Source organism: Halichondria panicea, chromosome 13 (genome assembly GCF_963675165.1).
Source record: "Halichondria panicea chromosome 13, odHalPani1.1, whole genome shotgun sequence".
Classification (NCBI taxonomy): domain Eukaryota; kingdom Metazoa; phylum Porifera; class Demospongiae; order Suberitida; family Halichondriidae; genus Halichondria; species Halichondria panicea.
The window spans coordinates 3490584-3505285 of record NC_087389.1 but is presented as its reverse complement, the minus strand read 5'-3'; the positions used below and the strand labels follow the sequence as shown (position 1 = coordinate 3505285).

Here is a 14702-nt window from a genome sequence, read left to right as displayed (position 1 = left end):
ATCGGAAGGGGCTGGGCCAGAGCAGGGGCGGGGTAGCCTCGATTCCAGGCCGCACTCAATTGAGTGAGAGGGGCTGGGATCGAGGCTAGGGCCGGGGTAGATCTCAAAAGGGGGCGGTGTATCTGGTTCTGCTGCATGCTGTACTTGTGCTGTACTAGCACTGTTCTGACAGAAATAAGTACTGAGGATCATATCAGGAGTTCTGGTCCATGTTACGTTAACCAATACTTTGGCTGGAGTTCCTAATTTTTGGTGAGACCCAACTTGAGTTCTAATCAAAGAGCTATCTACTATGCAAGGCTATAAACTAGAGCCTGAGGAACCAAATCCTATTCAGTTGCAGCTAAAAAAAGGGTAGGCTAGATTTTGTGGATACTAGCCTGTTATTACGTACCCAATGAGTGTAAAGACGTTATTCCAAGCTGGTCAAGAGACGCTTGTGTACATGTATATTCTTTACTTGTACACTCTATGTAGATCACGATCTGTATTGTTCCTGAGAGATCCTGATCTGACTGACTCGACTATGGCAACACCCTCATTTATAAGTGTTGATAAGCACAGAAACGTTCTACAGGGCATTATATTGACTGCAGTCTACTGTAAACACAATACTGCAATTCATAGAGCAGTGGAGGTCATCAGAGAACAGAAACTGGATGAGAAAGACAAACAGAAAGGGGGAAAACAAAGTCTGGACTTTCTACCCTCCAAACACGCACAGGTGAGTCACTAGGACTACAGTACAGTATGTTTCACGACAGGACCTACGCACTTCATAAAGAGTTAGCCCAAAATTGTATAGTAATTAAAGCTATTTGTGTGTGTGTGTATGTTCCAGCTGTATCTGCTCAAAAACTAAGAGCTTTTAAAGGCTTCTAGCCAGTTTACATTTGTTCTCATTTATAAATGGAGTCCCTTCAGAATTGTGCTACGATACTCTTATGTTAGTTATTTATGTCAGTGCCGCACTAGAGTACTATTAGCATTGTGACCTTACATGTAGGACCTGTTTGCATATACACCCCTTTTTCTGGGGATAAAGATAAAATTATTTATTGACAGAATACTTCTTTCTTTTTTGTTTCACTGGCATAGTTCCTGCCCCTTTATTGTCCGTACATGTAATTATTTAACCACCGATTTGAGCTCATCCTGCATGATACTGTAATTTCATTTAGTACAACTGTTTGAGTGAGAAGAAACCTGCACCAAGGTAACTTGCAGTGCAAGTTTTTACCTGCTCGTTACCTCAGCTATCTGTCAGGTTGGGTGGTTCTTTCATTATACGTACAGCTGTTGTTGTGTCATGTAAAAGTTGCTACCTGTATCCCATGATGTGGGTGTATCCCCTCAAGTGGATACCACGTCTCATTGATAATGACCACGCTAAATAATCACCTGATCAACTCTAAATAAGGGGACTCTGTAATCCAGGCACAATACAATATAATCTTTGAGTTATTTGCCTATAGTATAAGGATACATCGGCATCGGTCCTACATGTACATGCATGTACACAAGGTTATGGTCTGACCTCAACTCCTCTGTTACTGTTATGTTACTGTTATGTTAAATCCCATTCAAGGTTAACCCAGAGTACCGGTCCCACTCTCCTCTCATGCTGGCCTGTCAAAGAGGTGATATAGACAGAGTCAGACTGTTGCTGGACGAGGGAGCATCTGCTGCCTTCAAAAACAAGGTTCACCTTTTTAGTGCATGTATATTATTCGTATGATGAGAATGTATAATGAAGTACGGCTAATTTACTATAAACTTGAAAGATGTGTATATTATGTAGAAATCTAAGTTGCATATAGTACACTGACGTGGAGGGAAATGGTCATTGATGTGAATTGATTGATTTCGCTCACAGTAAAGTTTGACACAATCGAACTTCCATTTTCCAGGAAGGGCTGAATGCTCTTCATATTGCTTGTAACACTGGGAATCTGGAGATCTGTCAACTCTTGCTCGATAAGGCAAACAATCAAAATCGCTTTGGGATTAACAAGCAGCATGATTCGGATATATCCATCCTTGTCAATGCCAAAGAAAAGGTTGGTTAGAAGATGTGTACAAACAATCTCTGGACATAATTATTGGCTATATTCTACCATAATTATGTCATTTCATCACTGTGTATTCTCAGAGAGGTTGGACTCCATTGATGTATGCTGTCAAGGGAGACCATCTGGACATTGTCACTGAGCTGGAGGACACTGATGTTTTAGATTACTCTGTGATCAATAAGGTAGTCATTATGTCATGTTTATACATGTACCGGTACATGTATTACTAGAATATTTTGCTGCGAGTAACAAACATATGCGAATTTTGCGAGGGTTGATCAATTCGCAACAATAAAATCGCAAAACCTAAATTATTACTAGTAAATGCACACGATCCTTGCCAAATCGCAATTGTTAGATCGCAAAGAGTCAGCTGATTTAGCTCATTTGCAAAAGTTTTTCACCCGCAAAATATTCTAGTAATACGGTATATAGCTCCACTTATGTACTCGGATGAACGTCATTCTGACACTGTTTTTTGCTTGACCTTTACATATGTACCTGTGTCCATTTTGCTGTACATTGCAGAAGGGAGCCAACTTCCTCCACATAGCCTGCAGTGAAGGTAGTGACAAAACTCTTCGTCACATTATTGGCGACCTTCCACCCCTGCTTCCTGATGTTCTAAAGGAGCTATTTATGGCAACAGATAAAGTAAGTGAATGTATCCATCTACATGTAAGTATTATTTTGGTGCGACGGTGTGTGATGTACATCCGATATATGTGCAATCGTCTTGCAGAGGCGTAGCTAGAATGGGGAGCAAAAGATCGGGCGGCACTAGCGGAAAAGTTTGACCGGAAACCACGCCCATTTATTTAAAAAACCTTGAGTACCCATTATTGCATTATAATTTTGTGGTCAAATGTGAGCAACCTCCACACGTACGTATTTTGTTTGTATACGTACATGCTTGTAACTGTTTCTTCTAGCTAGCTAAAGTCTAAGACGTAGTAGAACTGAGTATTGGTGTTCCAAAAAAAGGGATTGCTCCTTTTTCCACCCCCTGGCTACATGTATGTACATTGTAACTGTATTGGGTGTTTGCTAAAATTAATGAACATACAAGACTATAATAATTGATAATTACGGTGGCCCTGAAGGTCGGTCACTTAGTAGCTGTGTTCTCAACTTGGTGTTCTGTACTTGATCTTTGCTAGTTTAGCCTTTGATAGTTGGTGACCTTTGACCTATAGATGCGCTTGCTACTGATAATGCAATAGCAGCCTAAGGCCTAGCTAGCTAGCTAAGTACGCAAGTATAGCAAGATCCGAGCTGTATACAGCACTAGTGCTTATTATAAGGATTAAGAATTGAAAGGACATAATGTCCTACCATATACTCAGAGATGAAAATAACAGCCGGCCACCGGCTACCGGTAAAAATCTGAGCACATAGCCTGCTTGGCCGTCTATTGTACTGCATGAACTGCCATCTGGCCGGACAACAACTGCGCATGCTCAGAAAATTGCCATGTGTGCAAAAAAACTAAATCAGCAATAATTTGTAGAGCTACTAGATCTACATGTACCATCTACGTAGCTAGTTCAAGAAAACTGATGCATCCCAGTGCCATTGATGCAAGCAGCTCAAATCAAAAAAACAGACTAGAAGTGGCAGTGCTCCTATGAGAAGTATCAGTCCTGACTCCATGACTGGCTAGACCAGAAAGACATGTTTCTACTCTTTGGTGCTCTTGAGTTAGACAGTCAGTGGACTCACAAGGAACTGTATTTAGACTGGTTTAGCTCAAAGAAATAGTGTCGGGTTTTTATGAGTTGTGCTTTATACTACTATAATTATTATTACGATTATAAACATCAAAACAAAAATTAATAAGACATAATTATAATTATGACGACAGGCTGTCAGGTCCTTTCATTGGTGGCAGGTGAACATTGAAAATGACTTGACACAGTGATAAAATACTTATTTTCATCCCTGATACTCTAATGGCTTGACATATAGCTGGCGGAGCCATCCATCAAAATGCTTACAAATATTTTTCCTTGAGTGACTCAACAAGATGGTTCTTCTATGCTGCTTGGCACAGTCATTTCTTCTGTTTTCATCTTTCAAAAGTAGCTATACTAACTAGATGCCTCTGCTCCTTCTCAGAACTAGTACTAGCACTAAAATATTGTCCGGCCAATTTGTCAGAGCACATGGCAAATTGACCGGTCACATGCACTAAATGGTCGGCAAAGGGGCCGTCTGCCGACCGTTATAATAAGGACTGCAGTATAATATGAAAAACTAGAGCTACATACAAGACAAGTTGTACAGAAATACAGTCCATAAATTATAATAATATTCATGTTCTGCATTAAAATCATGTTGAAGTTATAGCCTCGATCCCAGGCCGCACTTCCTCGAACAGTGCATGGCCCTGGTATCGACTGCTTGCGCATGCGCTAACCATTAGCCAGATACCGGCTAACGCAGGATAACAACGTGTATGCTCAGTAAAACAACGACGTCACAATGAACGGAAGTGGATTAAAGGAAGTAGATAGGAATTTCGATTGAAAGTTTCTAGCCCATCTGAGAAAGAGCTGATAGCTACCCGTAGCCTGCTATGCTAACAAAAGACTCACAGCCTGCAACAGTGTGGATGACAATCGTCTGAACGGAGTGAAAGTAACACTAGCCTAATGAACAGGCTACGCCCATCAAATACTAACTTTGGTGAAAGTCTATTAGAAGAGGGAGGACAGGATTAACCTTAGCTAATAATTAGCTAATTATTACGACCTTTTAATGATGAACGATTCGTCTTTTCTTTCTTTATAACCTCTACATATTGGGACACACAAAACTGTACTGTAGTAGGGGTGACAGGCAATTCGTGCAGGCACAGAGCAAACTACAAAAATAAAGGGGTGCTAGAAGCTGAGACTGTTAGTGCCATTGATGTTCTTCATGTTGGAGACGTTCTGAAGTAAACAATTCCATGTTGCAGCTTTAATTATCACAGAGACAGGAGTGCCTGGGGTGCTTCTCACAGGAATTTTGGAGACAGGAGTACCTGGGGTGCTCCTCATAGGGATTCTGGAGACAGGATCAGGAGTGCTTCTCACAGAGACAAGATCAGAGTGCCCGGGATGCTTCTCACAGGGATCTTGGAGATAGGAGTACTTGGGTGCTTCTTATAGGGGTCCTATTATCTTCACGTCCTAGCAACTTGGCCATATAGGAGTATCTCCAGTAGGAGAACTTCTATGATTACGCTTACTTCATGTACTTTGCTCTAGCTCTAGCTCTACTCTGTGTCCAACATGTAGAGTTATAAAGAATAAAAGACGAATCGTTCAAAGAATTTCATTAAAAGGTCGTGATAATTAGCTAATTATTAGCTAAGGTTAATCGTGTCCTCCCTCCTCTGAACTGCTGCTGACTCTATCAGAAAGAAAATAGCTGTACAACAACCTACAGCTCTGTCTCTAGCTAGCTAGCTAGCTATATAGCTCTATGTATGACCATAGATTAAGCATAACATTTTTCTTATGTAAAATGTTATTATGTTTGCCTTTTTTATAAAATTTATGATCGTGCAATCTAAGGGTGAAATGAGAAGCTAGTACTAGGGCTGCACCTGCTTCTAGTTTTGAGCATGAGTTAACGTACTGACTACTGAGGTAATTAATTTCACTCCACGCTAAAATTATAGTATAGCATAATTATTGTAGTTAACACAGTATCATACAGTCTGTAGTGAAGTTGCCCTGGTCTTTAGCTTGAGAAATGTGTTCATCTTGAAATCGAAATCAATAGACCTGCTGACTGGTTCTTTGTACCCTTGCTTCATTCGTGAACTGAGGTACAAGATGATACTACACTGTTCTTCAAATCGAGCCAATTTCTTCTTAAACTTGTTCCTTACATATACACTTGACTTGGGATTGAAAGCTGGAGCAAACAAAGACAACCACATCATATAATAGTATGATGAGTATAACAAGCACAAAATTATAGTTTTATGACCTGGTACTGATATAATAATGAAAGCACCGCGGGTGCTGATGCCTCGGTGGAGGTACCAAAACTATACATAACATATATATACACATTATTATATCATGATGAACATTTTTGTTTTGCTGCATGCAAACTCAAGGAGTGGGTAAACGATCGAATGATTATTGTTAAAAACAATCGATGCCAAAAGTCTATGTCTAAAATAATGGCTGCATCAGCAGAGCCTTGCATAGCCTCGATCCCAGGCTGAGTTTTCGCTTTTATAACGGTTAGGCAAACAACTAGGCCTGTCTGCGCATGCGTCAGTCGTTCGTCAGATTCTGACGAATGTATTCTCGTTCACTTCCGTGACATTTATATTCGTGTACTAGCAGTCAGCATCCCGTTTACCATTATTAGAATCGATTGGAATGCCTCTTAGCTGAAGCTTTTCTTCCCTGAAGCTTAGAAAACATTAATCTGAAGACAGAACAACAAGGTCAGATATTTGCGTGTGGTTCTATCAAGTCATTTTTGTTTGGCAGTATCTAGATCCACCATTGCCTCGTTCCCAGGCCGATCCGTCTCCAATTGAACGCTAGGTCGACTCGATCGGCCTGGGAACGAGGCTAGATCCACCATTGATATTAGTCTCATGGATCAGCCCCCTCCTAAGAAAGGGTCTGAGCACTCTTGTCTTGAGGTCATTTCACAATGGAATGTGCCAGACCAATGGAATGTAAACCTTATTTGTACCATAGATTAAGGAGGGAGAGGGATTGGAAATGCAATAGAACCGGATGAAACCATCCGTGTTTCAGTTGACGTCATGTATATGATCAGGCCTCGAAACCAGGCCACCAGGCTTGAATCGAGGCTATACCGAAGGTGGCTGGCTATGAGTAGCAAAAGACAGAAGACAGGGCTGATGAGCAGCAAATGTGATCGTTCCTGCATACATGCTGTAGGGTAGCCTCAGTCCCAGGCCAATTTTTTTTTAATAGAACGAAGTTGAAAAATACGGCCTGGTATTGATTGTATCTGGGCGTGGCAGGAACCGGATACAAAAGCAGAGATTCTTCACACTTTGTTTCCTGCTTTTTTTCTGTAATACTAAAGGTGTACGTAGAGGCATTTTACTCCCGTAAAAGTTACAGTAATGTAGCTCCGTGTCATGTTCTCAATTTATAGCTAGCTAGCTATGGCATGCAACGCGTTGTCTTGTTTGAAGCAAGATGGCCTCACTCTCATGGCAGAACAGGCCCAGGCTCTCAATCTCCTGTTTGAGGGAAGGGACGTGTTTATCTGGTTCCCAACGGGGTATGGCAAGTCTCTCTGCTATATCAGTTGCTACCCTTTTTAATGGACTACAAGCTAGGTAGGACCAAGGCTCCTCCTGTTGACAAAAGTGTTGTTCTTGTTAATTGTCTCTCCCCTTGTATCTCTCATCATGAGACTCATGATTGACCAGGTCAGGAGTCTAAACAATAGAGGTGTTTCTGCTGCCATCCTCAGTAGCAATAAATAAATCGACAAATATTTGGTTGCCACTGCCAAAGAAGTGTCTTCTGGGAAGTATTTCCTGCTGTATACTGCCCCAGAGGCTGTTGTTGAAGACCACTGTTGGAGGATTCATTTTTTGTTGTACCACAGAGTCAATGTATTAAAAAACCACGCCCAGATCACGCCCAAATACAATCAATACCAGGCCTAGTAGGCGACCTAGCGTTCAATTGGAGACAGATCGGCCTGGGGTCGAGGCTAGCTGTAGGGGAGAGCTTGTAGCATCAGCCAGATTGAGCAAAACTCTCCTCTGGATCTCACCTAAGACACTATAGGCTCTATAAAGACAAAATTATATATTATTATGCCTGTTGGCCATTTGGAAGTATCAACTGTCTATTGGCCATTATTATTGTGATATTTATGACATTTTTTGTGAAATATAAACTGAAATGAAGCTTGTATGGACAAAACTACGAAAAAACTTTCTTGTTCTTTATGACTTTTTAACTTATATAGGGATCCCATAATCTTTCTGAAGTTATTTCTTTCTTGTATTTGCCTGATGATGTTGGAATTTGGGTCTTTAAGGCATATCTGCATACACAAACGGTCGACATGTTCAACGTTTACCTAGCAAGGTGTAACTTCTCACAAGAATGCATTCAGGTCATAGAAATAAGACATTACGATTAACCTATTCCTATGCTTGGCCTATAACTAAAAATTGTGAAATTATAACCTCTTCACCTCTGCATAGAGGTACAAATAAACACATAAATTAATTAGCGTAGTTGATACTTGAAATCAGCAACACATGTTTTTCAATCAACACCATCACCGCACGTGATCCCGTTTCCAATCCTTGTTAACTACTCAATCTATGGTATGACCAAGAGTTAATTAGGAACTCTTGGTATGACTTTTAATAATCAGTACATTCTTCGTCAGGATTTTTTCTCCGATAAATTCAGTATTATAGGACATTCTACGAGGGAAAATATCCAATAATTTTGCGTATGCGCAAGCAGTCAGTAGCAGGCCAGGGGAGGCCAGTGAAGGAGGCTAGTGAAGTTAGTGAAACATGACAATTTGAGAGCAGCTCAATATCTATTCAAAATTTGACTGCATGGTGAAGTTGTATCAGGTTGCACAATGAATACCAGATAGATCTACAGGTTCACTATATATAGTTACATGAGAAGCAATAACATCTCTTCTTAGTCGCTGGTCAGCTAACTATTCTCGGTTACCAACAAACCACACACATGGGTCAAAGGTCGTAAACTATTGAAGACTTAACTAACAAAGCTCAAGTACAGAACACGAAGTTGAGAACACTAACTAGTGAAGCTCAAGTGCAGAACACCAAGTTGAGAACAGAACTACCGTCTTTTTTCTAACTACAACCAACTCGCAGTTTCTATTTATTTTTTGTTCTATTTATGAACCATTTCCATTATTTTATTGTGGTGCTTAGTTAATTAGTTTACACGACCATAACTAACAACCTTTCGTTATAAATACAGTTAGCATAGCTTCAAGCACATACTCTGCAAGCCATGCTCAGTTAAATGCTGCTGTTGATGATATGTACCGTATATCTTCTAATTTATCGGACAGCAAAAAATAATTATTTTGGAAATTGTCCGGGTATAATTGGAACAGATTTTTATACAGCATGCGAAGTGTCCGGAATAATTAGAACAAGCAAGCAGCTGCATGCGAGCTAGCTAAGTTTAATAGACCAGTGTGCGACTGAATAGTTGCACTAGCTATCTAAAACTAGCTACTCAAAGCTATCTAACTGCAGCACTCTAAGTCTTGTCTTACTTGCCGTCTGTGAATGGTGAATGTAACTCAACTTTTCAAAGTATTGTCCGGATATTTAGAACAAATGTAATATTAAAGCACTGGAGTGTCCGTTGTATTAGAACAACGAAAATTGCCCAAAAGAGTGTCCGGGGTAATTAGAAGTGTCCGATAAACTAGAAGATATACGGTATACACATTTGATAGAAAGAATACTACTTTGAGTGTAGATATAGCTAAATCATAAACGTTTGAGGTCTTGAAACTGCTATATTCGAAGCAATCTGTCACTGTGTTTGAATATTTCTTTTTTTTTTTTTTGTTAGCTCCACCTTATTCTAAGAACCACTCCTCAATAATAATCTTTTGTCGTTCCAAATGTGGACCATTTCCAGATTTGTTTTGGTGCTGTAATTAGAACAAAGACGGTACTGAGTGACCTTTAGGGCCACCGTAGATAATCATAGTGTACTTCACTTTAAACAATAATACTGTTTAAACAATAATACTGTCCATTACAATGTACTTCTCCCCAGATTGGCTGGAATATAATCCACTATGTTTGCTCTAATCGCAAGAGCCCTAATCTCACCGAATGGCTGTTGGAAAATATGACAGTGATCAGTGATGAGGACAAGTCTGACCTTCTCAAGCAGAAAACGAAGGTGAGGATGTGTATGGGGAGTACTAAAGCATTTGCAGTGCTTATACAGGGATTGGCAATTTATAGTATTCCGTTCTTTTCTTTCAGGCTGGATACTCCCCTTTTCTGACAGCATGTGAGTATCAGAAAGTGGATGCAGCGAATTACCTGGTTGGGCGGTCAGATGTGGATGTGTCGGACTTTGTTGAGGAAAGCAGTGATGATGGAGAGAGAACAGGAGAGAAGAGTGCTCTCCATATCGCAGCTATTCATGACTCAGCAGAGATCGCAAAGGCTCTCTTAGACAAGGGGTGCAAAGCTGATCGGAAGGACATAATGGTGTGTAATAATTAAAAAAAACATTGTGCAAGGCGCCCTCGTGCAACATGGTAAATATTGCACTGGAGCAATGTAATGTAATGCCCAAGGGCAAAAGTATACATCAATTTTGTACGAGCTACATCTGTACACACATACATGTATGTTTGTACTATACAGACCTACTGGTGTGCTTCAAATCCATGCTATTTTAATTTTAGGGAAACACAGTCCTCCATGTAGCACGAGCAAAGTCAAGTGAGAGAGTAGAAAAGGTTATTCTCGCAACTGAACATGGTAAAGCTCTCCACGAAGAGAAGAACCAGGTGTGTCTCCTACATGTATAATATTTGGTTTATTCACTGGTTCAGTTATTGATGCACATGCATGTTTGGCTGACAATTAAAAATATATAATTATATTCTCTTATCATTTTATAGGCTGGTCAGTCTCCTAGGGATGTGGAACCCGAAGACAGTGAGTTTGTTTGATATCACTATGTCTGACCTGTGCAGTATATCGCACATGCTTTTGTGAATGCTTAGAACGTACAGTTGGGTTTGGGCGGCATTGCGCATATTTGATATAAGTCATTTTTCCCACGTGGAAAATGTGCATGTACATGTACCTCTGATGATAGCCTAGTGCTTAAAGTATTGTGCATGTTTGATAGTGTCTTCTTTTTCTCAAACACACACACATGAGCAGTTATTCCCCCCGAGATTGTGAAGCGTGGATCCGTTTTCATCGAAAGTTACAAGCAAGCGTTAAGACAAGGGAAGAAAAAAATTCCTCGATGTGGTCTGTTGTTTCTCGGGGAAGCACGCAAAGGCAAGACAAGTCTCTATAAACTGATCGTTGGGAAAGAATTTGATCCGAACCAAAAATCAACTCGTGGCATTGACAATAATGAAGTGGATACAGTCGATTCTCGAGCAGTCACAATGCAGTGGTCTGAAACAAGCGAGGGAGACCAGCAAAGAGAGAGAGATGAAATGCATGCATTGGCTATTATCAAAGGGCTTCCAGAGGAAGTGAAAAAGCAAGCAGCTTCTCAGAAGTTTCAAGAAAAATCTTTGGGTGAGCTTCTCCGAAGAATAGAGGATATTAACACGAAAATCAACAAAGAAACGAAGCCTCTGGTTCCTAAAATAAATTTGCGGAAGGAACGTGATCCAATTTTAGACTCGTACTCATTTCTTTCGAGTGATCCTCGACCATCGAACACTCCTACTGACCAACAAGTGAAACTGGCACCAGTAGAAAATTCTCCCTCACCACCTCCAGTTCTCAATTCAAGTGCAGCTAACACATTGATAGCGCCAGAGAAAATTGAATTTACTCCCAAGCCTCCATCAAAACCACAAGTCCCCAAAGTTTCCCAAGTCAAAAAGTCTGTTTCCCAACCTTTACCTGTGTCTACTAAAATCGTACCCCCTGAGCGAAGTATCAGTGTATGCAGTCGGTTAGAAGCTAAAATCGTCAACAATGCATTTAAAAACCGGAAACATCTGATGAAGGATACAAAGCCAACCCTTATACTGAATGTCCTGGATTTCGCTGGCCAAGAAAACTACCGACCAATGCATCACTGCTTCATCAGGAGACGATCCATGTACATTGTGGTGTTCAATTTGCAAGATATGCGGGAATATCTGCTTCAACCAAATTTCCAACCCAATCCAATGGAGGAAGTTCGGTACTGGTTGCATTCGATTCATGCACACATCTCTCCACCGGAACCAAATGAGAATGAAGAAACAGAAGACAAGTATCAGAGAAGAGTAGTACTTGTAGGCACTCACCGCAATCCTGGAATTGGCAAAGAAGAAATCACACAGGATCAACTGAAAGAAATCAATAAGGAGGTACGAAAAGTGCTCGTGGAGGATGATAGATGCGTAAATCACCTTTGTAAAATTAACGGAAGATACTTCATTGCAGTAGAAAATTCAGTGACTGATCCGATCAACAGTGGAGCCTTAGAAGTCCGAAGTACACTCGACGGTATAAGTAAGAAATTGAAGTTTTTGAATGAAGTATATCCCCTGTCTTGGCTTCGATTAGAAGGTAAACTGAAAGAGATGAAAAATGACATCAAACGAGAAAAGAAGAAAGGAGAAATTGAGAGGTGCTGTCGAAAGAATGAAATGATTAAAATTGCTGAGCGCAAAGGTGTTCCACACCCCACTAATGCCCTGGAATTCTTTCATGATGTTGGGGAGATAATTCTTCTCGGTACGTTTTTTGCATGTACTGTATGATGTGGTTCTTAAAGCATAACCCCCCCCCCCATCACTTGTTTATGTGGCTGCATTGATACACACTTTCAGAATTTACTTTTTACAATAAGTAATGTGTGTACTCTCTTGTATCTTCCAGATCGCGTGTCCAAGCTGCTTTTAAGTGAAAAGGATGCCGAAAAGATTAAGGAGTTGGTGATAATCGATCCGAAAATGTTAATTGAAATCATGAAGATTATCATGGAGTTATCCAAAGATAGTGACAATATTCTCTCAGGGAAAGAAGAACGAAATTTACAGAGTGGTATAATCTCTTTTGCCGTTCTCGAAAGATTGTGTCAACAAATTCTCAAGTCTGATATAGTTGACGCTACAACACTGAGTGTAATTCTACAAGCCTATTGTCTGATTCATCCGACATCTGGTAACGATTCCCAGGCCGATTCCGCCAGCTGTCACAGTGATAGTCCAACCAACAAATGCTTTGTTATCCCTTCAATGCTACCGGAGCTTCAAGATGACATGATCGAAGAGGTAGCTCAAAGCACCATTCCCTGGATGGAATTTTATTTCGACTTTGAAAAGTTTCTACCTATGGAAGTGTATCACCGTTTGGTATGCATGTTGATGGCAGCAGCTCAAAAGCATCGTAGGAGAAGTCGTGTTTCTCGCTTCTTGTGTTGCTTTGATATGGTTCATGACTGTAAATGGAAAGTTCAACTGGAAGTTCTTCAGCATAGAATAAAGATTTCTGTGAGGTAAGCCTATAAGTCAACCTACATGTACTAAACTTAGTCACAATTGTTACAAATATTTGCCCATATCTGAACCATGTTCACAACCACTACAAATACATGCAGGGTATTAAAGGGAAAGAAACCTTCAGAATGTATCCAGCTCATTCATGATGAGTACCTCAAGAGGATATGCCAAGAGAGTGGATTTCAAGGCTTGAAGTATCGTGCTGGCCCAATGCTGCTATGTCACTGTCCTCAACCGTCTGTCTTCACATTTGTGGCTTTTGACGACAATGAGCCTAAAATCGAAGTTCCTGTTGGTGCATGTCCTAAGTGTTTCGAGGAATGGAAAGGAAGTGGAGATAGCAGTGAAAAAGTTGATGTTATTCTACAAGAGCAAGTAAGTTATATGTATATAGGTAGATACAATCATGTATGCACGAATTGTATTGTGTTGTGGGAATCTATAGGTATGTGCAAGAGTAGATAAGAGTATCTACTCTTGGTATGTGAAATAAATGTTATACGTGCTGGTGACTATTAGCAACACAATATTATATTTTTTGATCTGCAGATCTGTCAAAATAGCCCAGAAACACCAGGTAAATTATTATAGTATAGCTCTGTCTTGTAATACTTCTACTCATGATAAATGTGGCATAGGAACTGGTGGACTGAGGACACTGACTGTTGAAGAACTGAAGGAGCGTACTAAAGTGACCGACTCTCAACTTGATGGACAAATTGATGAAAAAGACATGCTCGGACTTTCCGATCACTTTGGTAATGTGGAAGACTACATGATTCCCTTGGGACTAACCCAAAGCCAGCAAAGAGACGTAACAAACCTCCTGTCAGTAAAAAGAAGCACACAAAGTGCCGTGGCTGAGGCTTTGAGGTTGTGGAGAAAGCGCAACCCCTTTGCTGCCACCTACAGAGCACTCATTGAGATAGTACTGAATGCCAACGAAGGCCAACTAGCAATTGATATTTGCCAGCACTTGTGCTCACTTGACTCTACTTAGTATTAAAATACTAGTTTGTTTCATGTTTCATAGATTTGTATAATCTTTATCGACCCTGTCGCACACCTTCTCTGCTGGCTAGCTATATAACTCAACGCAACTTTAATTTGAAACACTTACTACACTACATAGTTACTCGTAGCATAGATTTCCCATTTTAACCTGGTACAATTAATAATGTTCACCTAGCATCTAAACTTGAAACTTACTATTTTGAACAGTATCTATGTGATTTAAGCCCTCAGGGACTACTATAGTACCGTAAACAGTCAAATAAAGGTTCCACCCTAATTTTAGCGCCGGAACTAAACAGTCTCAGCTCTAATTGCACCAAATGTGCCTTCAAGCTATTTATCACTGCAATTTAAATGTAGTTCCCACTCAAATAAAGC

At 40.3% G+C, this 14702-nt stretch overlaps 1 protein-coding gene across 1 annotated transcript; it reads left to right on the top strand.

The window, feature by feature from the left end:
- Positions 1 to 105: 105 nt before the first annotated feature.
- LOC135346683 (uncharacterized) lies at positions 106 to 14370 on the top strand. Its single transcript, XM_064544379.1, has 15 exons — positions 106 to 252; positions 478 to 724; positions 1589 to 1702; positions 1911 to 2060; positions 2153 to 2254; positions 2601 to 2726; positions 9881 to 10009; positions 10096 to 10326; positions 10527 to 10631; positions 10746 to 10782; positions 11014 to 12543; positions 12688 to 13306; positions 13409 to 13685; positions 13860 to 13887; positions 13949 to 14370. Exons 2-15 carry the CDS (start codon positions 527 to 529, stop codon positions 14308 to 14310), a joined length of 4008 nt encoding a protein of 1335 aa, XP_064400449.1. The 5' UTR covers positions 106 to 252; positions 478 to 526; the 3' UTR covers positions 14311 to 14370.
- Positions 14371 to 14702: the final 332 nt, after the last annotated feature.

Bases quoted from the DNA above. Each gene is read 5' to 3' on its own strand.
- LOC135346683 (XM_064544379.1), top strand. From the start codon at position 527: ATGGCAACACCCTCATTTATAAGTGTTGATAAGCACAGAAACGTTCTA. The intron at 725-1,588 runs GTGAGTCACTAG...ATCCCATTCAAG, and splicing joins TACCCTCCAAACACGCACAG to GTTAACCCAGAGTACCGGTC. The intron at 12,544-12,687 runs GTACGTTTTTTG...TGTATCTTCCAG, and splicing joins TGGGGAGATAATTCTTCTCG to ATCGCGTGTCCAAGCTGCTT.